Genomic DNA, 25,421 nt, shown 5'->3' with positions numbered 1-25,421 from the left:
AAATTACTGGTTAGTTGCAGGCCTAGCGATCAGGTTCTCTTAATTTTACTTACATGTCAAGTCAGCTCACCAAGTTGAAAGTCTGAAAGTTTGCAGTCATTGATGACAACTCGTCTGCAATCGAAGCTCAGCCAACAGCAGAGACGTCAAATCTTTTAATTGTTCAGCCTCAATGACTGGCCTCAGCACGCACACGCACAACGTAGTTTTGAGAGGACGCGCACGTCGACACTCAAAAGCACACGGTGGTCAAAAAGTGGGAGGGGCTTCCCCGAGGGACGTGGCCGGCCAGAGCGTGGAGGCTCCTCTCATGCACCAATCGTCGGCTGACCGATTCAACTTCATTCCAATCACAAAAATCGCCCCGAGGTCAAAGGAAGAGTCGACGCCGGCTCCCCCTGCTCAAACGTGGCCTGCCTGGAAAACGCCACACACATGCACTCGCCGTTATCATCATCATCATCATCATCATCATCATCATCATCGCAGCCATTATGACAAGCAGAGGAGGGGAACTGGCATCACATGACTTGACTGAAGTCAGCCTTAGGTCAATCCACAGGATTCCATAGCTAAAGATTTCATTTTAATGTTTTAAATGTTAAGTTTTATTTGTATTGAATTTAGTGATGCTTATGTGCACCGCACTTTCACAATCACTGGTTTCTCACCTTAGTGGTGCGTGCATCCATGTTAAAAATGATTCCGTGTAGAAAATGGGTGGCTCCAGAGCTTTGGGGAAGAGAGTTTGGGTTGAGCCTTTTTCCAAACTGAATTACTCCATTGATTTGATTACTGCCCAATGTTGAAGACTTTGGCTTCAACCATAACTGTATTTTACTTTTGGCCGTGACCGTGGTACTTTATTTTTAGCTAGCACTTGGTGCAAGAATCTAGAGAAGCACTGCACAAAACAATACGAGCCAACAGCTGGAGTGAGGTTCGAGTGAGTTGGCCTCGCTCACAACGCCAGTCAAAATGTTTTCCCTGCTTTAACGCACGAAACCACCGTGTGGAAGTGTTCCGTCTCGAAGCGCGACGTTTGATGACATCCTGTGGGCAGAGTTACCGGGCACGGGCGTCACGGCTGCTCCTCGTTCTCGGCGCTCGGCATGCGATTGCGTATTTGACTCCTGAGCTGCTCGATGAGTTCTGGATTTTGCTGCTGCATCTGCTGAGCGAACTGCTGACCTCTAAAACCCACCAAAAGACACGGGTGCTGGTTAGCATCATCATGTGCTAGCAACACATTAGCATCCATCAGATGGAGACCAATGATGACATCATTTAGAGTTGAAGTCGAGGCTTCCTTGACTTAGCAGTGTACGGGCAAAAGATGTCAAAGCAAGGCACACATAAAGTAGCTGAACCTGCCTAGGGCCCAGCCCGTATTTTTTTTCAGGCCAATGCAGATTCTGCTATTTGGCACATGATTAATCAAATGATTAATCAGCCGGCCGATGAATCCGTCGGGCCCTGGTTTCGCCAAATGCTGAAGTCAAAATGACGTTAAAACATGAAATTCATCAGACTGTACTCATTTGTTTTCCTGGTGTGGCAACGATACACTCCTGTAATTATATTACTATTCATGATGATAATTATTGTTGGTTAAAATTTTTTTTTTTTTTTAAATCTATTTCTTTGGAAGTCACCGTCTGATTTTCCAAATTCTTGTGGCATTGCACTCAAGTTGAAGTGATTCCTCCAAACGGAAGAAGAAATTAGGTAGACTGGGGAAATTGCCAATTGTTGTGATCGGCGAGTAGGGACTGATGAATGATTGCTTCCTTGGTCACTTCCTGACTCCCTAATTAGCACAAAGGTATTTTGAGGGGCCATTTTCAGCAACTATCGAGTGTCCAATCAGACTCGGCATTTTGATAAGACTGTCATCTTTGGTAACTCTTGTCACATTGCTCCTGATTTGACACCAGCTTTTTCTCTGAATAATGTCCAAAGTAACAGAGGATGAGTGACGTGTCAATCAAATGTGTTGGAGTGCACATACGCCTGGATGAGTCCTGATAAATCTCCGGTCGGTGCAGGTCCTGCGACTCCTCCCGGGGCTCCGCCTCCTCCCGCTCCACCCCCGCCGCCGTACGTTCCCGACATCATTCCCGACATCCTGACGCGTAGCCACGACACGCCCGTCAGCCAATACAAAACATAAACAGCAAAGAGGCACGCGCGCATGCACGCACACACACACACTTACATCTGCTGGACCTGAGGGTTCGTCATCAGCGACGATGCCTGCAACAAGCATCAGGTTTCATACAATTATTCATATAATTATTAAGAAGAACAATAGACTGTTCACCACTATATCACAGATTTTTCTTCCCCGCGATCACGTTCCCCATCAAAATTGATACTATCAATTCATTCCAGCCATAATCAAGTTCTTTTTACCTTATATTCATCGACGTGTGCTTCAAAGCAACACTGTACAATTTTTGTATTCTCAAGTTGTGGTACGAGTAGTACCGGTGGTGTGAGGGGCGGGGGCATAAATAAATAAAAATCACTGGCTAAGTAGAGCTCGGGTGTAAGCTTTACTTCGGTCTCATTATTCGTCCATTTCTACCAGTACAGCGTGCAATTAGCTAGCTCGCCATGTTTACAACCTGAAAATGCCTCTTGTCTGGATGCCACCAGGAAAGGGTTGGTAACATGATTTAAATTCCTAACCGGTTTATGTTTTGCGTTATTCAGGTTAGCTCCTTATGTTGAAACGTAAAGCATTGTGGCCTTTACAACAAGCAGGAAGTCCTGTCAAAAGTCATGTGGAGTTTTACAAAGGCTTGCCTGTTACCCGAAGTGTCTCGTTACGTGGAGCCACACGACAACCCAACATGAAGCAAGGCTGTGACGAGGCCGCCGCCGCCGCCTGTCCACTGCGTCCGTTAGCCAGCGAGCTAATTGGTGGTGAGCGCTCGCGGCGTGGAAAAGACACGGTTGGCCCTAGTTCAGCCAGCGGAGGCCTTAAGCCAATAAATTAGAATGGCCCCCCCCAAGGGAAAGTGAGAAAGATGACATTGGGAAGCGCTTTTCACAGATGAGCGGAAAGATATGGGCTGTGCTTCTCTCTGCATTGTTGCCTCTGTGCATCAGTAAGGGAGGCTACTCTATTATCATTGTTGTACACTAACCCAGGGGTGGCCAAACTTTGGGACTTGCGGGCCACGTTAGGATGTAAAATTTGACAGAGGAGCCGGGCCAGGAACATTTGCGTGTTGAGTGTTTGGCCAGATAGCACATGCAAATAAACGAGTTTTTTTTTTGTTTTCGTTGGACAAGTTGGGTGGGACGGGATTAAAAAGCCCCACGGGTCGTATATGGCCCAGGAAAAAAAAAAAGAAAACAAAACACACGAATGAGAATTTGTCTGTGTTCTTATGGCAACTAATTCAGTTAATAATCAGGTTGCACAGCATATACAGCAACATGATATATTGTTCCATCGATGATCGATTTTTGCGTTAACTCGCTCATCGGTGATCCGTTTCAAAATCCTGATTGCCTAACGCTGAAATGTGTTCACAGGGTTCACTGAATACGAATTACAGTTTTATCCTTCAAAATGATCATCCCGATGTGGTCTCACCATGTTCATGAAACCAGGATTACTGAGAAGTCCAGCTAGGTCCACTCCGCCCATTCCCGCCACCTGACATGAGCACACACACACGCGTGTATCACGTTAACAAACACACACACACAATGTGCCAAAAAGCGAGAGAGAGACGTTTACGGGACTGGTGGCGTCCATCTTGTCCTCGGCTATCTTCAGGTTGGACTTGTAGGTGTCGTTGTCTGGGTCAAGTTCCAAAGCTTTCTTGTAGAAGGTCACCGCCTCGGCGTGCTTGTTAAGGCTCGCCAACGCCAACCTGCATGGACGCGTGCACAAGCACGGTGCTGACTTTTCTCAACGAGCCGTTTGTATAAATGGCACAGATTCGCAGTCGTCGACATTTTCTGCGTTCAGAATTGAATCGGAGGCGGGGCGCTGCCCATGCGCCCGAGTCCGGTATTTGACCGATTTATTTTTGGGGGGGGGCGGGGTTGTTGTGCCACGGCATCAGTTCTCACCCCATCCTGCCGTAAGCTTTACTGTAGTTTGAGTCGATGCCGATGGCCTGCTCGCAGTCCTGCACCGCCCCCGCGTAATTTCCAAGCTTGCTCAGCGCTGCCGCCCTGCGCACACGTCACATGACACTCATTACAAGATGGACTTGCCACACAAATGACACTTTAAGGCACCTTGACAAACGAGTTACCCAGGTGACCATTTGTTTGTCACAGTTGCTTACGTGATGGACAAAATGTATTGTGGTATTGAAATATAGTATTTTAAGAGCTTCACGCAAACACTGTTTCCAACATTTTGGGCCAGCAGCAAACTTTTTACAGTGCACTGAGAATTGAAATAAATAGTTCCTTAAGTTAGCACTGTTTTATATTGACCTCTCATCGGCCATCAGATTTTTAAAAAAGGTTGAAGGCCATCGTCATCAAAATGTTGAATGTTGGCGCCAATAAATGGACTGGGACCCATGCAGGCCCCGGTTGACATCCAGACTCTCACACGTAAGCTAAGTGGCGAGATGGCAGCGCACTGACCTGTTGCAGTAGTAGACGGCGTTCTGAGGGTTAAGGGCGATGGCTTTAGAATAAAACTCCACAGCGGCAGCGTAGTTGTCCACCTTCATTTGATCGTTCCCTGCACGAGAGAGCGCGTCAATTTAGGGCCACGCGCGCCAACCCCACGCGGGCGGCCACGTTACCATACCGTCCGTCTTGAGCCTCTCAGCCTCGGCTTGCTGCTCTTCGCTGACGGCGGTGGCGGCGTTGTTGTTGTTTACCTGCGACTGATACAAGAAAAAAAAAAAAAAACAGCAGCTTCTTCAACATTTGTCTCGGAATATCATCGTGACATTCTTTGACGGCATTCTTACTCTAGTCACACTATCAGCTTTGTGCCGATCAGTATTGCCGCATGAATGGACACTTTTTATCGTCTCGTCAACCTCTCATCTTCATGTCCTAAATGTCTATTATGTTAGAGCAACTTGGTTCTTTTTCTTGAGTATATTCTTGCGCATGAGTCAGCAGTATTTGAGAGGCGCACAGTTCAGCTGGGGGCATTTCGACTTTGACCCGATTATTGTTTCAATTGCACTTTTTGGTATGTTATCTTTCATTCATCGAATCATTGTCAATAAATAAAAGTGTTGAGATCTTTGGACAGACAAGTATCCTAGCAGGACCTCATTTGATTCAGAAGGTTCACTTCTGCCCTTTCCATTATTTATTTTTTTTGCCATTTCTAAATCTCCTGTAAGGAAATCTGAGACGAACGAGGCCACCAGGCAAGAGGCCCTTCTGCCTCGTCATGGAAAAAAGTATCCATAGTGGAATTCCTGCACCACGGTTCTTGTAACGTTTATAGGTGATATTGTGCTCAAATGAAATTCTGATACATTTAGATTTTGTCTTTGAGTATTTAATATAAGAAATAGGAAATACAAAAACGATGGTCAAGTAGAAACAGCAGCACCGGGTCGTACCTCTGTCTCCCGTGGGATCAGGAAGTCAGGCAGAAGTGAAGTGATCAACATTTTGACAGCAGGTCATTTGAAGAAAATCTTGTCACGTTGCTAGTTCATGGGCTATTCTACTGCCCATGCTGCTCCTCTCGCCAATAACGCTCCATTTGATCAAGTCGAGTTTTTGAGGCAAGGCATGCAGTCTGACGCATCAACTCGTGGGAATTTTGGCCCTTATGAGATTATTGGCGGATATTTTCAACTGAAACCTGTCAGTCTGTCTGAGAAGGGTTCCTCGAGCAGCAGACCGAAGCACGTACCAGGACATATGTTAAGGTAATAATAGATGAAAATGACCAACCCCACTAGTCAAATCAAAAAGTGGCCGCTTGGGACGACATGAGCGGCAGGCAGCTCTCACCGAGGCCTGGCGAGTGGCGGAGGCGAAGATCTCAGGTAACGTGAGTGGGACAGCGAGGCTCTGGTCGTCCGTGGACACTTCAAATGCCGTCTCCAGACATTGGACGGCCACTGCGGAGGGACACGGTTGAGAGGGACCATGCCGTGGCTCTTCAAAGATTGCGATGGCAGCTCACCTTCCAGGCTTTCCTGCGCGCCGGACGACAGATTGCCCGACTGCAGCTGCTCGTGGAGGAAGCGGATGATGGAGAAGGCCAAACGCTTGTGGTCCGTCATGGCGGCACAGGCGGGCGCCGCACAAGCACTCACAGCTAGCATAGCAACAGACAATACAAACACGTTGGCCATATGTACGATTAGTAGGGGTGATATGATAACAAATCTGTTTTGATAACAAATCTGTTACATTCTAAAACGTACCATCATTGAATTAAAACATCCCATGTATCCACATACGTATTCAATTGTCTTCCATGCTGGTATCATGCTTTTTTTGCTTGTTTTTTTTTCTGGAAAAGTCATGTATTTATGAGTATTATTTATGTGTCTGTGATTCTGCCAAATACGAAGTAAATTGATTGTCTCGCGCACACATTTTCTGGACCTGAAGCGGCCAGGTCCCCTGCTCTGATGCCTTCTTTAAACAAAAAAAACAAAAAAAGATAAAAGTTAAGAGTAAAGAATTTAAAACTAGAAGAAGTCAACGAGAAGTTCACCCTTAAAATCTTGAGCCCCATTTGTCCTGCTTTAAGAGGTGGACACAATATTTACACCATTATTACATATTCATGACTTAATACTTTCCACTGGACAATGATAGTGATATCACTGAAATCGTCATTAAAAATATCGATCTGATAACGCTGGTTTCATGTGACTCAAATCTTTACACACATACCTCGATAAAAAAAAAGCAACACGGCAGCTTACTTGGTCATTTTATATTAAAACCTGCCGGAAAACAACAAGAGTTGTCTTTCTGAAGCCGACGGCGTGAGAAATGCTTGGGTTGTGACGTGGGTCGAATATTGGCAGTTTTGTGTCAAATGTTGTACTCAAAATGGAAAACATTACTTCTACTATTAATTCTAATGCCTGTGTCCCCACAAGTAAGCAAGGCCACGCGCGAAGCTAGCAGCTAACAGGCTAATTGGGCGCATTTGGTATGTGGCGTATTGTCGAGGTCTAAATGACGCCTTCGAGCTAAAAATCAAAACAGAGCATTTACTGTCTCACCAAACGCGGGAAAGCTTCTAAGGCGAGCTGGCAGACGGCCACTGGGAGAGAAATGTTGACTTTGCTGTTGCTGCTCCTTCCTTCCGCTCGGCAAAGCGTAGCAAGCAACAGTTTACCGGCGCGAGGTTATGACGTCACATAGAGTCTCCGAGCCTCTTGGCTAAATTAGCCGCTTTAGCATCTTCGCTAATGTCAAGGCAATGTTTACTAAGAAAGAAATTGATTTGGAAAAAACATTGAGGAATTGTAAGAATAAATAAACTTTCCCTGATCTGAGTGATCGCGAATCAATCATCCAAGGCGACAGGCGGCGCCAAACAAAGCTAAAAGTAGCGTGGCTGTCAAATAAAAACAGAAGAATTTCGGCGACGTTGCATGTTTCAAATGAGCTATGAATTGCTCACGGTTGGGCAAAAGTGGACTAGCGTTTATTTAGTAAGTGAACATTCCTGTGGGCACGTGAATCTGACGGACGAGAGCACGTCAATAAAAAGTGACGTCATTTGGGCTGCCGAATTCCATGTAGTCAACAGAAAAGGTAACACGCGCACACGCTCGTTTTATGGTTACTAGTCAATGTGCAAGTGCATAATTTTAGGCGTGCATTGAAACGGTGAAATGTGACGTGTTGGGCATTAAGCGAACTGCTGAGCCTTCACGGACACCATCCTCATCAAGATCGAACTCGTTGACTAGCAAAGCAGGAACATGACGAACTGAAGGCCTTGTGTCGTGCCCAGGCGGACCGATCGTCACCTCCGGGTTGTGGTCAACGCGGTCATGAACGTGAGCTTGAAAAACAAGAAGCGCGTGGTCCTGCCCAGCAGACCCTCTCCGCCCAGCGTGGACCACATCCTGGAGGACGTCAGTGGCGCCGATACCGACGACCCGGTCTTCACCATCCTGCAACCACCACAACAACGTGAGGCCTCGCCACAACTTGGCACGCTTTATTCACCGCATGATGTGACGTGATGTGTTGCACTTGCTTGATATGGATGTTGTCATTTCTGGAGTGCAGAAATCTTCAATTGAAACGGAAGGGTCTGGTTGCAATCGATTTTTCAGCACACAGTTCAGAGGTCGTTGCCACCTGCTCCTTCCATGACCATCATGTTTAACGTGAAACTTTTCACGTTTAACCTGAAACTTATCACACTCTTGGCTCAAGTGCATCACTGGGCGCAGTTTTAGCCACATGCATACATATGTACAAAATCCACAAAACTGAAGTGCAAAACAGCTGAATGCGATGTCTCCACAACTGTGTGCTGGTTGTCAAACTTTGCACCCGTTTTCAGCACCCATCTTCAAACATGGAGAATATCCATCCATCCATTATCCAAGCCGCTTATCCTCACAAGGGTCACGAGCGTGCCGGAGCCTCTCCGAGCTGTCTACGGGCAGTAGGCAGGGCACACCCTGAATTGGTTGCCAGCCAATCGCAGGGCACACATAGGCAAACAAACATTCACACTCACAAACACACTTCTAGGATATTAGAAATAAATCTCAGATCGGACTTGACAGGGTCAAGACAGACACGGGGTCCAGCCAATGTGATTGACACTGAATGTTGTGTCATCAGCTGGCGAGGCGGGTGAGGCGGAGCGAACCTTCCGGCAATGTCGGCGTCACGTGGACGTAAAACGTCAACTGCAGGAAGTGGAGTCGGTCCTTTCGCGCCAGCGGGACCATCTGAGGGCAGCAGGCCAGCAACTGGACCGCCACCTGGCGGAGGTCAAGGATGAACTTTGCTGACTGCTCCGGAGCCACAGCGTCAACCTTTGACAGCATTGTGACTGCAGAAGTTGATTAGAGGGAAGCCACGCAAATGTTTGACAATTGGATGTTTCCAGTGGCTGAAGGATGTGAACAATAAAGTGACGTTCCCCATGCTTCTCATCATGCCCATGTATTATCACAATTAGAGGGGCAAATATTCAGCAACAACCAATTGATTATCAAATTAATCAACAACTCTTTTGATAATGGATGAATCATATACAGACCTTGTCTAACTTCAAATTGTCCAAATGTATGTCACGTGACATTAGCAATGCCAGCATGAGAGGAGTTGTGACGAAAATTTTGGTCAACAGCAGAGGGCGATATTGTCCAACATGGCGGCCCCCTGAGCTAGATAAAAGTTCATTTATTAATCGAGTCAATTCTTATTCGACGAACACAATAGCCTGTTAATAACTAGTCGGATTACCGTGTTGACTAGTAGCCGCACATACAATGGATTCTTGCAAATAAAAAAAAGAGGTGGGTCCTGTGAGCAAAATACATTATATGGCGAGCCTAATGCTTTGGTAAAGAGTTACATGCAAAAAAGAGTACATGCTGCATCCAGTAATTGTAGTTAGGCGTACGCTGATGACTTTTTATTGGGTGAATACATGACAAATAATGACATCAGCGGTCTGCCTATTTCACACGCTCACGCAACTTGTCAATGTCATCCTTTTAAGTCCAGCTTTTAAGTTGCGCTTTGATGAGGTCTTCTTGCAACAACAATGTCCGACACGCTTTCTCTCATCTTCTTGTTGAGCAAAAAGAAATGTAAGCCGTTGAATTGAAAAGAAACAGGACAAACTGGTTAGCTGCAGCTGCTAATGCTAACACACGAGCGGGAGAGACATGGCAACAAGACGTGAATGTGATGTGTGTCACATGTTCAACACATAAAAACATACAAACATGAGCAGCTTGTACGAGGAAGACATATTCTTGATGTCCTTCAGGGACTGACCTGGAACAAGCTGATTGGTGGAATCCTTCACGCTAAATGTACACGGTCGGAAACACTTGAGCCAATTTCATCCCTTCACGTCATCATCAGGCAATGCATCAGCACATTGTCTTGTTTAATACTGTATTATTATTATTATTTACAGACCTAATTATAGGGACACAGTCAAGGCTGCAATAATCAGCTCCTATCAATCAACTACTAATATGACAATGCTTTTGCGCAAATACTAAATCATTGTGTGTGTTAGCTGTTAGCCCACAGCATGTCGCTAATGGTTGACGAACACAGTGCGAAGACTGTTTGATGGCATCTGCTGTGTGAGGAGTTGGCCACGTTCGGCCCCACCCCTTCAAAGGTTTGCATACTGTGCTGCTTTCTTCTGCAATGTATTCACAACTTTTCTAACGAACCACGATTATTCTACAAATAGAAAAACAAGTACAAAATGTTCATGGGTGGGGGGTGACTAAAAGCCCCAGGCTGCTAAATACCTCTGGTAGCATGGAGATGGTGGTTGTTCGAGCTGAGATGCGGTGGACTGTAGAAGCAAAAGATCTGAAGGCGAGGTGAAGTCAGGTCCAGGACTCTCCTAAATGTCTTTCGTCAATCATCTATGACTGGCATCTGCTGTCAGTCTTGTGGTCGGCCACCATGCCCTGGGCCTCTTGCAGGGCCGCCATGGGACTGGGGACGTAGTTGAATGGAGAAACTCTGGCCGCCTTGCTTGGAGATCCTTGGCGGAAATGCACGGCTCCGCCCATGTGCCCGTCTGGTTTTCCGGTTGAGGCGGTGCTGTCTAACTCTCCATCTTGAAAGTTCCCGGAGGTGGTGCTAAATTTCCTGAGTAGCACTCGTCCCGACGCATCTTCCAAAATCGCTGCCGCTGACTCTGCAGTGGGAGAGGTGCTGGAGTTGATCTTGGTGTTGGGGAAATCTTCTGTCTGAACCGTAGCGTCGCTCACACTGCGGGAGGCCAGAAGAATAGTCGGCAGCTTCCCCGGAAGAGCCAGCGGCGGCTTTGCCCCGTCAGGTGAAGGCACCAGAGGTAACGCGTTGGCCGGCAGAGTACTTTTCAAGATCTGAGGTACGTCTTCATCCCTGATCCTCCTCCAGGTGACCCTGTCATTCAGACGGGATCTCTGACTTTTCTTCTTTGTATCATCCTCGCTTTTAGCTCGTCCGCTTGAATCGGAGGATGACGAACGGAGGGAAGAACGACTGGTCACCCGGCTCAGGATGTTTATACTCGGAGATGAAGCGTGCCGTTTCATTGTTTCTTTGTCCTGTTGCTGTCTCGCTCCCCAAACTCTGCCTGGAGCATTTCGTTGCGCTGCCCTGTTGGGACTTTCCGAGCTGGTTCTCCTGGATGGATATCTTCCGGACAGGTCCCGTTCTTTGGAGGTCACCCTGGTTGTGCTTGTGGCCTGTAGCTGAAGTCCCGGCTGAGGTCTCTGGACTTGCTGTGCTTGTCCTGCACTTTTTCCTGTTATCTTCCTTGGGAGCTGGGCAGCCACCTTCAGCTCCTGGCAGCGTGATGAGCAAAGGAAGACTGCTGAAGCCCCAGGAACCGCCCGGTGGGGGGAACCATTCTGTGATCGGGGCAAGCGGACACGTGGTGTGCAGTCACGTTTTAGTCCACTCTTTGAGTCCTTGATGAATGTCAGTTGTCTCAAGAATCCGTTAGAGTCTGACTCGCCACCACTAGAATGGGCGGATGTCATCCTGACTAGGTCAGGTCGGTTAGCAGGAAGGACTCGTTTCCCACTGACTTGATTTTGTCTACCTGTAGCCTGGTTGGTGACCAGAGGGGAAAGAGGTCTGGCCGGCCTTACAGAATTCTGCATGAAAGGAATTCTTACTGGTGACTTCTGGGTTTTAGGTGGTGGTGATTTTTCAAATTTGTTAACCACAGGAGAGCGTCCCTTTCTTTCAGGAGGGCTACTAGCCGGTGGGCTGCTTGATGGTGTGCCATTCTTTTTCTGAATAGGCCTGCTTGTTGTCTGAGTTGGCGATATAAGCTGCTTCTGAGAATGTTTGGATGGTGTAGAACTTTGTGATGATCCGGATGAAGAACTCTTTGGTATCCTTGGAGGTGGGGTAGAGCTCCTTTTTGGCAAATACAGCTCCATGTCCTTTGGTCTTCCTAATCGATGAAGGCTCTTTGATCTGTGCTGAGCCAGTTCTGGGTTCTTTGGAGCATCTGTTTTGGTGGATACTTTCCTGGGTGGAGGTATTTGTGACGGGGCGGTCTCTTTTATCGGCGTGTAGATGACTGTTCTGCCTCTGAAAACCACTGGCAAGTTGGGTACTGGCTTGCGCTGAGCGAAGTCCAGAGGCTTGTTGGCCTTTTTGTCTTTAGCAAATTTCTTCTCCTTGGGGGTAAAGCTGGATGTCGACATAAACGACAAAACAGACTCACTTTCTTCAGAAGAGAGTTCTTGAGACTTTGCTGCCTGAAGTCCAGTCACGACAGCATTTGCACCTTCTTGAATGGCTCTCCATTCCACACTGTTCAGGTCTGAGTCTTCATCCCATGCCGGGTCATCACTGTCCTCATCTATATTCCAGCCCTCCGAGGCCTTCTGCACTTGTTTTTGGTTGTTCTCCGCTTTCTTCTTCCTGGCGGCCATCTTCCGTCTCTGTTTGGGCATTGCAGAAGTTATGCACTTCTGAAGGAGGTCGTCCTCTGAGTCCATGCTGACAGAACTCGGAGAGCTTTGCTCATCAAACTGGCTGTGGATGGTCAAGGACTTGGCTTGCTGGATCATATTCAGGCTTTTGTTGTGTCTGTTCTTGTACCAAATCTGTTGAGCTTTGGATCTGTGATCCTCAAACTCTGCGTCACTCAGGGAACTCAGTGAGGAGCTGAGCGAGTGACAAGCTGGGGAGTCATCCTTCATCAAGTTCTGCTTTATCCTGTGAAAGCCTCTGGGCTTTGCTTGAGAAGTAGAAGTCCTGCCGATGTTGGTCATGCTTCGTGACAGAGAATTCCTGCTGGCTTCCCTCACGTGGTTTCTGTTGGAAAGTTTGGTTTTGTCCTCATATGAATGTTTGGTCTCCTCTAAAGAATGTGGCATTTGCGCTGTGTTTCTCTTTTGATTAGTGCCACTTTCTGGCTTGGGTTTTATAATGGGTAACTGCAGCTTCCCAGCAGCACCCTGGCATTTCATCTTTTTCTGTTGGCTGGGAGAATGCTCACGATTCCTCTGGCTGGCGACTCTGTCAGCCACTTCCTTGCTCTGCATCAGAACCTTCTGAGTGGGAATGACATGTTTGCTTGTGCGTCCTGCGGGAATCACGGGCGGGTAGTTCACTTTGTGTGGTTTGTGGAAGTGGGAGAAGAGTCTCAAGTCTTCAATCCTCTTTGCCTCCTCATCAAGTATTCTTTGCTTGGAAAGGGGCCGAGCAGGGCAGTCCTTCACTGGGTACTGAAGAGTTTCGTCACTCAGTGAAGTTGTGCTGGAGAAGTTGACTGGAGTCCCGTCAGCTGAGTCAGTTATGGATGAATCATCAAACTTGACGTCCTTCTGCGGGATGACAATTCTCCTCCCGGGATACAGCTGTGTTTTGCCATTTGGAAGCATCATGTAAACGGGAAGATGCAAAGCTTTTGGGGAACTCAGGAAATGAGGGGGAATGTTGGTCATCAAGGAAGGTCTGACCCTCCTGAATTTGGACGGCATTGCAGAATTGATGCATTCCTTCAGGATCTCTATGTCATCGTCAGAGTTGCCTTCACTGTATCTCTCACCGTGGTCCAGACCCTGGTCATTTTCGTCTTGGAGAGCCAGGTTCCTGTCACTTTGCTGGAGGAGTGGCGTCAGTTTCAGCTCGACGTCTTTCTCAATGTAGTGCTCATGAAGAGGCAAAGCACTCAGGCTGGATGCACAGGAGAAATTCTCTGTGGGCTTCTCCACGGTGAAGTAGATCATTGTGTCCAAATCGGGGGGAATGTTAAACCTGTCTTTGGAGTCGCTGACCTCCATTAACTTTCGCAAACTGTTTTCCCACGGACCGGCCGAACCTACCGTCTGCGCTTCTCCTCCATTGGACTCCACACAACAAGGAGTCTTGCTTCGACTGGGAGGCATTGTTTGCCCGGGGCTGTCCGGAAGATCGCTGGGGCTGATGGTTCCATCGATCATCTCGCTGCAGGGATCACTTTGGATGGAGCTTGCAATGGACGGAGACTCAAAACTGCCCAGGGAACTGACTGAACTACAGCGACTCATGACCAGAGGAGTCTCGTGGATGTAGTTCTCAGAAGAACTGGACGGTGATCTGTCTTCGAGTGCTGTTGGTGAGGATTCCCGAAGAAAGACCTTTTCTCTTTTGGCCGGACACGGAATTGTGATGGGATCGGTCTCTTTGCTTGGAAAGGTTTTGGAGTCGGTCATGAGCAGCTGGCTGTCACTCAGATCCTCTAAGGTCTCATCCTCCTCGGCCCTCTGGATATCTTCTGTATCTTCCACTTCAATAATTTCAAGTGAGGAGTCACTGTCCAGCTCGTTTTCACTTTGTCCATCCAGTGCTCCATCCCCAGAAGACAGCGAGGATAAGGAGCTGCACCGAGAAAAGCAGATAGGCGTGTTCTCCACGGAGTATTTCTGGACTGTCTCCATTGTGCCGATGGTTGGACTCCTGCTGGATGCCATTGGCGAAAACTTGGTAATGCTGCCTCCAGTCATGGCAGTGGGCACCCAGGCTTGCCTCCTCATGCCTTCAGCAGCCTGAACGTTGATTGACGTCTTTGCCACGCCAAATTTAGCAACACTCTGAATGAGCGGAATCTGCTGATATGAAGGAGAAAGTTTTATGGAGGCCATGCTGACGTCAGAAGAGACTTTTGTGGACACACTCACAGGTGTTTGCACCGGTGGGTCCTGATTCTTTTCTGCCTCTAAATCGAGGAGTTCCAAAGCTATTTTGTCTTTGTTGTCCACGGAATCTCTCTCTGGAATATCTTGCTGGGTAGTCTGAGTCAAGAGCGCAGGTTGCATACTGTGGTGCTCTTGGTGAGCCACCTTCAGATCCAGCTGGTTGGGTCGTTTTTGGAGGATCCGAGCTTTGGGGGCGGGTCTGACTTGGTCTTTACTGCCACAGTAGCCGTCGCTGGTGCTGCCACTGTTCAAGCTGTCGGTGGATACACTTGTATGAGTGCTTTTCAGGCGAAGTAACGCATGTGCCCTGCTGAGGCGTTCTCGATGGGCCAAGCTACTTGTATCTGAGAGACGGCAGGGGGAGGACGACTTAGCGCGACTCTCGTTTAGCTCGTTCAATCCGTAGGGCCAGTCTGCCAGGTGGTCTTCAGAGCTGAGGCTAAAGCTGTCCTCGGAGGAAGTGTGCATGGTGATGTCCTCCACTAATCTGTCAATCTTAGCAACTGTATTGGTGATCTTCTTTGCCAGCTTCTCAGCAGCAGCGGACATGGCATCATCGGGTGCTGGTTGTCTCTGGTCCATTTGGGGCGGGTCCAGGTCCCGCTCGGGCTCACTGTCCTGCTTACGGTTTTGTTGCAAGTTGGAGTTGTTGAGATACGTGGACAGCATGGAGAAACTTCCAGTGTCCAGACTGCAGGAGACGTTGGGAGCCTCTTCGTCATCAAAACAGCCAGAATCAGACGCATAATCCTTGGCCAGACTTTCAATGTGGCGCAGCTGCTTATTGAAACTCAAGTGCTTCGGACTCCGTTTGTCCAGCGTGTCAAAAGTCTCAGCCAGGTGTTTGGCATCCAGCTCGGCCTCCAACGCCCTCTGCTTCCTCATGTAAAGCGAAGGCACACACGACCCCGGCGAGAGCACCGAAGCATCCTTGTACTTTGGGGGTCGATTGTTCAGCAGGTTCCTCAAAGCTGCGGCGCTGCCCATGGCGATCATCTTGTGTTTGGAGTGGATAAGATTGCGTAGCGTGCTCACTGCACCCAGATCCCATAGCAGCTCCTGGTCCTTTGGGCTTCGGGCCGAGAGGTTCCAAAGTGTTCCGCAAGCGTTGCTGACTATTGTCAAGCTGTGCGAGCGCAGGTGTTGCAGCAGAGTCTGGAGGCAGTTGTGGTCTCGCAATACTTGCCTGAGGAAAGAGAAGCATCAAATCACATTGTGAGCGGAGACCTCGGATTATGTGTCTCGCTCTACACCGGCAAGATAATCAGGACAACATGACCCGACATACACACCTGTAGTCTTCTCGCGAGGCCACCAGACTGGACACATTTCTCAAGATCCCGCCGCCACTCTCGATGATGGCGAGCGAGTTAGTCTGACAGCGGTACGTCAGCGTGCTAACCAGAAAGCCCAGGGCGCCATCCACCGCACACACCGCCTCCTTGTTGTCCAAGCTGTGGGCCGACAGATTCCACAGTGCACTCAGCAGACTCTTCAAAGTTGACTCCTAGTAAACAGGAAAGAGAGTGAAACAGATATTCTAAAAACAGCTCTGGTGTGATGTCCAAGTCCGATGGGTCCTCACCTTGGTGGCCTGCAGGGCGCACGTCATCAGGGCAGACACGCAGCCGATGTCTCTCAAGACACGCTTGCTGCTGATGTCGGCCCGCCAGGACAAGTTCCTCAAAATGCTGGAGACCACCTGGTGGAGCTCCTCGCTGTCTGAGGCTAACTGGGCGACTAGAGCTTGCAGGCAACTTTTCCTCGAGCAAAGAGTGGCCTGTGGGGGGGAGCAATGAAGAACTGATGACTATGTGTCAGAAACAAGAAAACAGCTACTGTATCACAGCCTCCTTCATCAATCGACATCAGTCGATGATATGTCCTGTTTGCAAGCATGTTGCTAAGCAGCGTGTATTACTTTAGCTTAGGACGCATGTGGGCTAAGTGCTCTGTAGCCCCCACCTTGTTGACAACATCTCCAAAGGTGAGGTTGGTCAAGGCCATTCCAGCGTAGCGCCGTAGCGCCATGTTGATGGGGTCGTTCTGCATGCCGTACATTTGCTGGTCCAAGTGGATCAGATCTGCCACCACCTGCAGACCACCTGGAGGGCAGCGCGAGGCTCTCAGAAGCTGATCCAGAACATTCGGCTTTGTCTGAGTGCTTCACCCACCTAATTCGTTCATCGCACGGCGGAATTCTTCTTCAAAGGAAAGCTTCATGATGGCGCACGTGGCCTGACAGATCTGAGGGTCTACGGGTTCGGGGATATCTGACGAGAACAAGACAAATTGAAGCGCTTTGGCTTGTCTAGCGGACAAAAATCTCACGGCACGCCACCAAACAAAAATGTCACAAAAAGTGGATAATTATATAGCTTCTGCCATGTAGCCACCAAGAGTAGTTGATTGTTCTGCCTGTGACTATACATACAGTATGTCGCTGGTATAGGAACAAATGCAGTATTCACCATTTGTAGTCATTAAAGAATCTTTTGACAAAGTCATTTCAATTGGATATTGCCTGAGGCACGCCTGATGTTCTCGGACGACTCACTGGTCTAGTGGATTCAACTCGTCCAGAAGGTCTCCCTTCAGAATTTCAAGGGAACCTGACCCTTTGCGGTTTTGACGTCATACGGCCTTTGGGCTTAATGTCATTCCTATGTGTTCTTTATGGGGACGGCAGATCTCGTTGAAAGGTACTCACGGGTGATTCTGGTTGGAGCGGGACGGGTCTCTGTGTGGTTCTCCATCCAGTCCCAGCCGCTGTCGCAGTAAGTTCGGACCTGCTCCAGCATGTGCAGAACTCTCATCTCCCGGCGGGCCTGACCCTCGTCCTGCTGGGAGTAGATGATGTTGTGCAGGGCGGCGCTGGCTCTGGACTTGGCCTCGCGGCTGCAGCACGCCTCCCCCGGCCCGCCGGCCTCTTCGTGGAGGATCTGGACCAGCAGGGGAACGCAGCCTGACTTCCTCATAGCGATGCAGCTGTCCTGGGAGCTGGAGAGGGCCAGCAAGGTCCGGGACATCTCTTCCTTGTCTCTGTTGGCCAGCATGGACAGCAGCCAGAAGACCATCTCCATCTGCGGGGGACAGTCGCCATTCGCAACGTGTCCAAACGCTTCCTGTCATGAGAGCGCTAACGCAAAGCTGATTGGCTACCTTGCTGCCGTCTGTTGCCCCATCTGTGCCTGCTGACGTGTTGCTCTCTGCTTCTCCGGCAGGAGGCCTCTCTGCGCCCAGCAACTGCACACACACACACACACACAACACGCACACGCACGCACACACACCAAATAGAAGACAATGACTTCGATGTTTTTATTGGAGTGCATGTGTTGTCAAGTGTATATGCACAACATGCACAGGCAGTCGAGTTTTTTTTTTCCCCAAGGTGGAGAGTAACCATGTCGGTGACAGACAGCCGGCAAACGGGAAGTGAGCGATACTAACGAAGACGCTGACTCCTTAGCATTCGACGAGAGTAGCCTGCAAACATCCAATTACAGGCCAGCAGGTCTCCACGGCGACCAGTCACAATTCAACACCACAGAAAGTACGAGCGGAGACAAAGTAGTCACGACATTCGGAACATGTCAGCTATGTGTATGTGTGTTTTTTGTCTTTGTCTGCGTCTACATGCATGTGAGTCAGTGTGTCTTTCTGTGCACGCGTGTGTATTTGAGCATGTAGGGGTGAACGTGCGTGTGTCTACCTGTGTGTGTGTGCGTGTTGTTCGAAGCATGCCAATCATCCTCCTGCAGAAATGAAGCCAAACAAGTGGAACCAGAATCTCGCTTGAGAAGAAGCGAAAGTGTTTCAATGCAGACGTGAGGACGCAAGGGCGTGGGAGCAGCAGCACACTCTCACGCTTCAACATAAACCCAAACGCTCCTTCTAGTCATTTTCCATCCGTGATGTCACTTCCAGCTGTGACGCCCGCCAACAGGAAGTAGGAAGGCGACAGAGTGGCAATGAGTCTCGACGAGGCCGCAGCAGACGATTGGAAGGAAGCGGAAAGACAAGAACCCTCCGAGCGGGACGTGCGGTCCGGGATGCCTCAGAAGCGGGGCAGAAGCTCCAGTCCTGCTTTGCGCATCTTCGGGGAAGACCTGAACCACCTGAAGAAGGACTTCCTGAAGGCCTTCAAAGACACCAGGAGCACCCAAGATGACAGAAACGCTCTCACTCTGCTGAGAGATGACTTGAATCAGTTCAAGGAGGACGTGTCCGGTGTTTTCAGAATAAAAGACGGGAGGGGTGGGGAGGTGGAATTTTTAGCAGAATGCCAGAGTAAGGCATCATCGGCTGAGGGGCAAAACACACGCGCTAAGAGTCAAAAGGTCTCCGAGGGGACCGTAAAAGGAAGTCACGCGGCTTTGAGGCGGCGGGGCTTGTGCGCAGGTAAGTGCCGACTTCAGTCTTCAATTTGCGCAGGGCGCTTGCAGTGATGTCACACGTTCTCCTGAGTGGCAAAAGCTTTCGTGTGGTCACTGCTAGTGAACCAACCCCAAAGGTGTCATGTGAGCAAGCCGGAGCCATTGAGACAACAGGGCAAATGTCCTAAATGTTCACTTGATTGAATGACTGATTATCACTGCGGTTAAAATCATCATTGCCCATTTTCTCAAAAGCTGGGCCTTGCTCAACTGACACGCAAGATTTTGTTTACAAGTGGTGCTCTGTTGGAGTTCTTGCCACACTAAGTACTGTACGTGTGACGTCGGACGTGGTTTCTTGTATGTGTGCGAACCGTGGCTTTGACCGTCAAGAGTCTGCGGGGAACGATCAAGACCACGAAAACCAACAAGAACAACGTGACGAAGCAGCAGACATTTTGTTGGGTCTGACAGACGCTATGAAGGACGCCGTCGGGTGAGCACGACAAAAGGCAAGTGTCCAAGACGCAACGCGCTTGACTTGACGCAAGATGGTGCTTGACAGGCAGCGGATGGCAAACGACACTTCCTGGTGCGGTCCGGTGGCTTGCTACCTGACGTTGGACCCTAACACGGCCAACAACGAGCTTCGGCTGAGCGAAGGCAACCGGAAGTCGAGTCGCGCCTGGTCGTCGCTGCGAGACGGCCAGCATCCCCAGCGCTTCCTGTCCTGTCCTCAGGTTTCTGTCCTGTCCTCAAGCTCCTGTCCTGCCTTCAGCTTCCCCTCCCGTCTTCAGGTTCCTCTTCTGTCCTCAGGTTCTGTGCAGCGAAGGTCTGGTGGGGGCAGCATACTGGGAGGTCCTATGGGGCGGGGGCGCCGACGTGGGCGTAGCCTACAGCGACTTGGCGCGGGACGGGAACGTCGCCGCCTGCCTCCTAGGACTCAACCGGCGCTCATGGAGTCTGGAATGCTCCGAGAGCGCGTACGCGGTGAGCCACGCCAACCGGACGGTGGCACGCTGCACGCCGCGTCCCTTCACACACAGGGTGGGCGTGCACCTGGACTGGGCTGCCGGCTTCTTGTCCTTCTACTGCGTCTCTCGCGACACCATGACGCTCATCCACACCTTCAAGACCACCTTCACGGAGCCCCTCTACCCCGCCTTCTGGCTCTGGGCTTACAACGCCTCCGTCACTCTCTGCAGTCTGACGCTTGGATGGGAAACCAGACTCAAGATGATTTGCTCACTCTAAAAACTAACGCACATTTCAGAAACGGGGGAAACATCTACCACAAGCTCGACTACACCTTCCACTGTTACCCTTAACTGCCTTCTCACACTTGGCTGTGACGAGGACATCTGAGATTTTATTGAGACAAATTCCGAGTTACTGCAGATGGCCGCCTTTAGTGTTGTGGTCAAGACCGCACTATCCCAGACCAAGACTTGCCCGAGACCAGAACTCACCAAGACCAAGACTTCTGGGAGCAGAGACCGAGTCGAGACCAAAAAAAATAAATAAATAAATCAATCAATCAATCAACAAGGTCGAACAGTTCAAGAGCATCCTCCCTTTCATTTTCATTTTCTTTGAAATATATTTGACAGCCAAAAACAAGGCATCTGCAACTCTTTCAAAGCACAAATTCAAATCTGAATTTCTTCTTTAAACTAAAAAGTTGTTTAAAATGAATCTTTGTGTGTGTATAAAAATGAAGGTTGAAAGAAGAGCTTTGGTTGCACCTGCAGTTGGCTCTCTTGACTCCCTTGAGTCTCCTGCAGTTCTTTCTCCAGCTGCTCCAGACGAGCAACACGCATCTGCAACACAAGCGAGCACGTCCAGCTGTTGCGGGTTGACGACTGAGCGGGTTGCACGCGTGCCATTTGCGCTTGCCCACCTGCGTGCGGTGTATCATCTCCTCGCTGCTCCCGAAACGTTCCTCCATGACGCAGCGCACCTGCTGAACTTCGAACTCCAGCTGCTGGCGAATGAAGTCCATCTGCAGGGAAAACTGCAGCAAACGCAACACGCCCGTGTCACACACCTGGCTCGCCTGTACTTGTCATGTATTGTCCAGCGTGTTTGTTTGAAATCAAGACGTTTACTGTGTATCTGCATCTGTGCGCGTGTGTGTGATTACCGTGTCGATGCGAGGCAGGTGTGTGAGCTTCTGAGACAGCGCCTCCAGCTGGCTGAAGTACCAGCAGCGCTCTCGCTCCTCGCGGTCAATTTCTCCCAAAAGTTGGTTCCTACGGTGGGACGAGGGTGCTATTAGCGGTTAGCATTAGTAGCTTGCGACCAGCTCCTCTTCCTTCATACCAAACGCAATGGCAAACTGATTCTGCACATGTTGTCTGCTTCTAAGTTGCTAGTTGTTTATTTTTGTTCTTTTTGCTTGTCGTTGGAGGAGTCAGATAGGTGGCTAACACCAGCAAATGTCTAAGTCGGCACACCACCTGGGCTTTTGTGATGTGTGCAGCCAAATTGTCAGTGGAATAAGTGTGCATCAGCAAGGATGCGCTTTCAATAAAAAAAAAATATAGAAAGAAATGACATGTCATATAAACTCCAATAAATCAATCAAATGAATAAGCGGCATGAGCAGACCGCTCGCCGCCCGCTCACCTCTCCTTGTAGAGTTCGTCCATGTGATGGTCACTGAGGCGTCCGTCCGCCCCGCTGAAGACGGCCGTTTTGGGCGGGGCCCCGTCCAGGAAGTGATGTGGCGACAAGATGGCGGAAACATCGCCGCAAGACGGCGGTCGAGCCGAAGAAGAGGAGGAGGTGTGGCAGGAGGGCGGGGGCGGAGCCAGGTGGTCTTCTCGCTCCGTCGGACCTCCGTGATTGTCCGCCAGCAGACGCAACTGATGACCTTGGTGACCTTGATGCTTCAGCTCATAGTAGTTGGTCAGGTCCATGTGCAATTCTGAAATTCATCAGCTAGCATTAGCATTCCAGTGTTAGGCCGCCGTATTGCAGATGTGGAAGAATTCTTTTTTTTTTTTGGACCACAGGCAAGTCTACATTGTGAGTTGTGCGCCACTCGTGTAGTACCATGTTGTGCCACAACAATGCCGGGCAGCACTGAGCTCTATTGGGAGACCTTCTGTCTAAATAACAGCAACAAGAGGCAGAAAAAGCTCCCAAATTAAACTCCAACAGGGGTTGTTGTTCCCACATCAAAGAGAGGTTCTCATGCCTGCGACTATCACTGTGTGCTGTGTTTGTATGTGTTGCTGCACAAGTTTATAATGACCCTAATATGCAGGCTAGCTAGTTTCCATTAGCGCCTCTACCGTGTTTTGGATTTGATGTTAACTAGCAGACTTTGGTTGGACAAAATCATATGATTTTGTTGAACATTGGAAACACCCTCTATTTCCACTTTTTTTTTCATGATTTAAACATTTCCTGATGTGTACATTATAGGTTATTGACAGTATGAAGAAATATTGATGCTGATTTGGTAAACATAAAAAGGTTCATCAAAACAATGTTTTATAATTTATAGTCAAAGTAGGCGTGTTTGAACTAAGGTGAAAGAGTGGTCACTTCGCCCCGCCCCATTGTGCGACTATCAGATTGTCCTAATTTTTGGTTTGCCCAGCATGTACGGCATAAAAAGTCTCTGTATTATGTTTGTGTTTAATGGACATTAGACATCAGGTCAGCAAGCAGATGTCACAAACCTTTGAGTTGGTGGAGCACATCGCTGCGTCCCGACGACGCCAAAGTGCCCGCCTCCTGCTCCAGTTTACACTGCAGCTGCTTCAGCACTTCCTGTGTGGTGGCCAAGACAATAACAACATGATTGACAGGTCATGGCCAACCTAACCCTGATGTTGCAGCGGTCAAGGCGACCTTCATGCCGAAGGTCTCGGTCTCCAGCTTGCAAAGGTGGTTGGAGTTGTCCTCCAGCTCCCTCCTCAGGTGGGAGTTCTCCTTGCGCAGCGCCGCCACCTGGTGGGCCAGCTGGTCATAGGACGCAGCCGCATTGGCCATGGTCACGCTAGGGCCGAGGGGGGCGCCCCCTGCAGGAGATGCAAGGGAGGAGTTTACCTTATTATACTTGACTCAGCCAAACTGCGCAGTGCTTTCTTCCCAAAAAGACATTTGCAAACATCTGCACTGATTTTGGAAAGCCATCATCAACATTTTGCGCAATTTTCTGACGGGTCAAACCAGGAACTGAATTACCATGAATGGGTGGGGAAAAAAAACAGTCACTTTAATGTCATGATTATTTACAGGCAGCTGCACTATGAATATCGACTACCATTAGTTGAAACTGAAGCCGCCTCAGAAGTGTACTAGTGCAAACTAGTAGTCCCTGGTTTGCATTAATCAGTCGCCAAGAAGTTGCTCTTGCCAGTACATCACGCCCTCCCATGTCATATTGCGCAATCGTTGCCAAATAAACAAGCAGAATCAGTTCATAAGTAAGTCATAGAAAAAAACAGAATACATTTTCTATCTGATTATTTGATGAAACGATGGAATAATCGATAGAATGATGGATTGGATAATTATTTGCTATAGCTGCAGTCCTAATTCCAAATCCAAATAAAGTCAGCTCATTTATTGACTTTTGTTTGGCGCTGTTCCTGTGGCACATCTAGAGGCGGAGCCTCAGAGGATCGTGTCAAAACCACATCAAAGTCGATCCATAACTAAAAGTGATTTTGTTCCAAAACACAGCAGCAGATGGAAACATCAATAATTGTGGGTGAGGGGTGGCTGAGGGTGCAGTCGCTATGGAAACGTCTGACATGAGACAAGGGTGTGGCGACCTCAAACAGGAAGTGGCGGACGGTCTTCTGAGTGCTGACAGCAAGCGACTTGCTGTTTTCAGCATCTTCATCATCTTCATCTGTTTGCATCAAAAAGTGAACAAAGAACTTCCTCGACTGACTCCGCCCCTCTGCCCCCCTCCTCCTCCAGAGAGACTGTCTGGTTACCACGGCAACTGCATCCGCAGTTAGCCTAGAAGGCTAGCTCATATTAGCATGGCAAAACATGGCGACATCATGTGAAGCGCCGTGCTAGTTAGCGCTGCAAAGAAAGAAAACTGTCATTATCTGTGCGCACCGTTGCTAAGCTAAGGTGGTCGTGCACCTCCTCCCAAGACTGTCTAGTTACCACGGCAACCGCATCCTGCCAGCGAGGAGAGGCAACAATGCAACGCATACGCACAGGACATTAGCCTAGCCTAGCCTAGAATTTATTAGCGGAGAGACGTGGCTCGGAATATAGCCTGCTCATAGTAGTTAGCAGTTAGCCTAGCCTATTTTAGCATAGGTTAGCAGTTAAAGATGTGGCTCGCTTCCAATCAAAAGAAATCATGTGACCTGCCCATGCTGCCACCATGCTAATTAGCAGCTGCCAAGCAAAGAGTTCAAATAAATGCAGAGCGACGAGCGAAGAGCAGAAAATAAAAGCGTGCGTAGTATGTACGTATACGCTTGCTCGCTCGCTCACTCTCTGCTGGGCATTTTGGTTTCATTATTCATGTGGGTGATTAATAATAAGACTAATAATAGGCTACATTGGAATTCATCCTCGAAAGCTTCATTTTAAGGCCAAACGAAAAACATCTTCATCGCCCTCCTCCTCCTCATGCCCCCGAGGAGGATGCAAAATCTAGGTCATGTTCGAGGTTAACCAGCAATAGAAGCACCTTGATGTATAATACAGTAACAATACACATTTTCTGGAAGAATATTTGCTCTCTTTGTCCGTGCTCATCCTTTCTTTGTCCATCCTCCATTTTCTTCCATGCACCTGCCTCCATCCCTCCATCTCTCGTCATCATGCCTCCATCTTGCACCCACCCCCCACCCACCCACACCCACACACACACACACACACTACCCCTCGGCGCCAAACATACAGACGTGCAAATCCAACGGATTTGCAAGCCGAACAAGCCGAAAGACTTTTGGCGCATCTGACCTTGAAATGTTGTCCTTGTGCTCGTCTGTCGGCGGCGTAACAAAGAGGCAACAAGACGAACAGGAAAGAATGGAAGAAAAGCCAAACGACGACGACGATGCGGGGAGAGCCGGGGATGGGCGGGGGATCTGGTGACGACGACGACGACGACGACGATGATGATGATGATGATGATGATGATGATGACGATGATGATGATCAGGGTGAAGGCCGTCCCGTTAACCCGGGCTAAAACGGA

General features: G+C 49.0%; 4 protein-coding genes across 4 annotated transcripts; 2 read left to right on the top strand and 2 right to left on the bottom strand.

Annotated features, from left to right (window-relative positions):
- Positions 1-115: 115 nt before the first annotated feature.
- On the bottom strand, positions 116-7,425 carry sgta (small glutamine rich tetratricopeptide repeat co-chaperone alpha). The gene is made up of 12 exons (XM_086046550.1): positions 7,209-7,425; positions 6,149-6,283; positions 5,974-6,083; positions 4,796-4,874; positions 4,627-4,726; positions 4,096-4,200; positions 3,758-3,893; positions 3,611-3,673; positions 2,219-2,256; positions 2,012-2,128; positions 1,070-1,193; positions 116-417 (listed from the first exon to the last, which is right to left on the bottom strand). Exons 2-11 carry the CDS (start codon positions 6,246-6,248, stop codon positions 1,082-1,084), a joined length of 960 nt encoding a protein of 319 aa, XP_085902676.1. The 5' UTR covers positions 6,249-6,283; positions 7,209-7,425; the 3' UTR covers positions 116-417; positions 1,070-1,081.
- c12h19orf25 (chromosome 12 C19orf25 homolog) lies at positions 7,358-9,113 on the top strand. Its single transcript, XM_086046563.1, has 3 exons — positions 7,358-7,746; positions 7,949-8,130; positions 8,797-9,113. Exons 2-3 carry the CDS (start codon positions 7,989-7,991, stop codon positions 8,967-8,969), a joined length of 315 nt encoding a protein of 104 aa, XP_085902689.1. The 5' UTR covers positions 7,358-7,746; positions 7,949-7,988; the 3' UTR covers positions 8,970-9,113.
- Positions 9,114-9,570: 457 nt separating this feature from the next.
- apc2 (APC regulator of WNT signaling pathway 2) lies at positions 9,571-25,337 on the bottom strand. The gene is made up of 14 exons (XM_086046544.1): positions 25,184-25,337; positions 23,093-23,262; positions 22,921-23,011; positions 21,857-22,157; positions 21,372-21,480; positions 21,129-21,242; positions 20,974-21,048; positions 18,012-18,095; positions 17,560-17,932; positions 17,024-17,122; positions 16,815-16,954; positions 16,435-16,629; positions 16,142-16,356; positions 9,571-16,035 (listed from the first exon to the last, which is right to left on the bottom strand). Exons 2-14 carry the CDS (start codon positions 23,231-23,233, stop codon positions 10,581-10,583), a joined length of 7,392 nt encoding a protein of 2,463 aa, XP_085902670.1. The 5' UTR covers positions 23,234-23,262; positions 25,184-25,337; the 3' UTR covers positions 9,571-10,580.
- Positions 18,446-20,972, top strand: LOC147139244 (uncharacterized). Its single transcript, XM_086046549.1, has 4 exons — positions 18,446-19,253; positions 19,622-19,724; positions 19,794-19,968; positions 20,045-20,972. The coding sequence occupies exons 1-4, from the start codon at positions 18,824-18,826 to the stop codon at positions 20,480-20,482; spliced, it is 1,146 nt and encodes a 381-aa protein (XP_085902675.1). The 5' UTR covers positions 18,446-18,823; the 3' UTR covers positions 20,483-20,972.
- Positions 25,338-25,421: the final 84 nt, after the last annotated feature.

The sequence above is a fragment of the Filicampus tigris genome, chromosome 12, assembly GCF_054856515.1.
Source record: "Filicampus tigris isolate MCC_2025a chromosome 12, RoL_Ftig_1.0, whole genome shotgun sequence".
Classification (NCBI taxonomy): Eukaryota; Metazoa; Chordata; class Actinopteri; order Syngnathiformes; family Syngnathidae; genus Filicampus; species Filicampus tigris.
The sequence above is the reverse complement of the archived record's forward strand: the minus strand, read 5'-3'. Positions and strand labels throughout refer to the sequence as shown.

What these genes read in the sequence shown, in the direction of transcription:
- sgta (XM_086046550.1), bottom strand. Translation starts at nt 6,248, where the DNA reads ATGACGGACCACAAGCGTTTGGCCTTCTCCATCATCCGCTTCCTCCAC. An exon ending in CCGCCACTCGCCAGGCCTCG is followed by an intron (nt 4,875 to 5,973) that starts GTGAGAGCTGCC and finishes TTCTTGTATCAG; the next exon opens with TCGCAGGTAAACAACAACAA. An exon ending in AACCCTCAGGTCCAGCAGAT is followed by an intron (nt 2,129 to 2,218) that starts GTAAGTGTGTGT and finishes GCTACGCGTCAG; the next exon opens with GATGTCGGGAATGATGTCGG.
- c12h19orf25 (XM_086046563.1), top strand. Translation starts at nt 7,989, where the DNA reads ATGAACGTGAGCTTGAAAAACAAGAAGCGCGTGGTCCTGCCCAGCAGA. An exon ending in CCTGCAACCACCACAACAAC is followed by an intron (nt 8,131 to 8,796) that starts GTGAGGCCTCGC and finishes TTGTGTCATCAG; the next exon opens with CTGGCGAGGCGGGTGAGGCG.
- LOC147139244 (XM_086046549.1), top strand. Translation starts at nt 18,824, where the DNA reads ATGAGTCTCGACGAGGCCGCAGCAGACGATTGGAAGGAAGCGGAAAGA. An exon ending in GCTATGAAGGACGCCGTCGG is followed by an intron (nt 19,725 to 19,793) that starts GTGAGCACGACA and finishes GGTGCTTGACAG; the next exon opens with GCAGCGGATGGCAAACGACA. An exon ending in GCTTCCTGTCCTGTCCTCAG is followed by an intron (nt 19,969 to 20,044) that starts GTTTCTGTCCTG and finishes TTCTGTCCTCAG; the next exon opens with GTTCTGTGCAGCGAAGGTCT.
- apc2 (XM_086046544.1), bottom strand. Translation starts at nt 23,233, where the DNA reads ATGGCCAATGCGGCTGCGTCCTATGACCAGCTGGCCCACCAGGTGGCG. An exon ending in GGGCAACAGACGGCAGCAAG is followed by an intron (nt 17,933 to 18,011) that starts GTAGCCAATCAG and finishes TGTCCCCCGCAG; the next exon opens with ATGGAGATGGTCTTCTGGCT. An exon ending in CCGTGCGATGAACGAATTAG is followed by an intron (nt 16,955 to 17,023) that starts GTGGGTGAAGCA and finishes GCTGCCCTCCAG; the next exon opens with GTGGTCTGCAGGTGGTGGCA.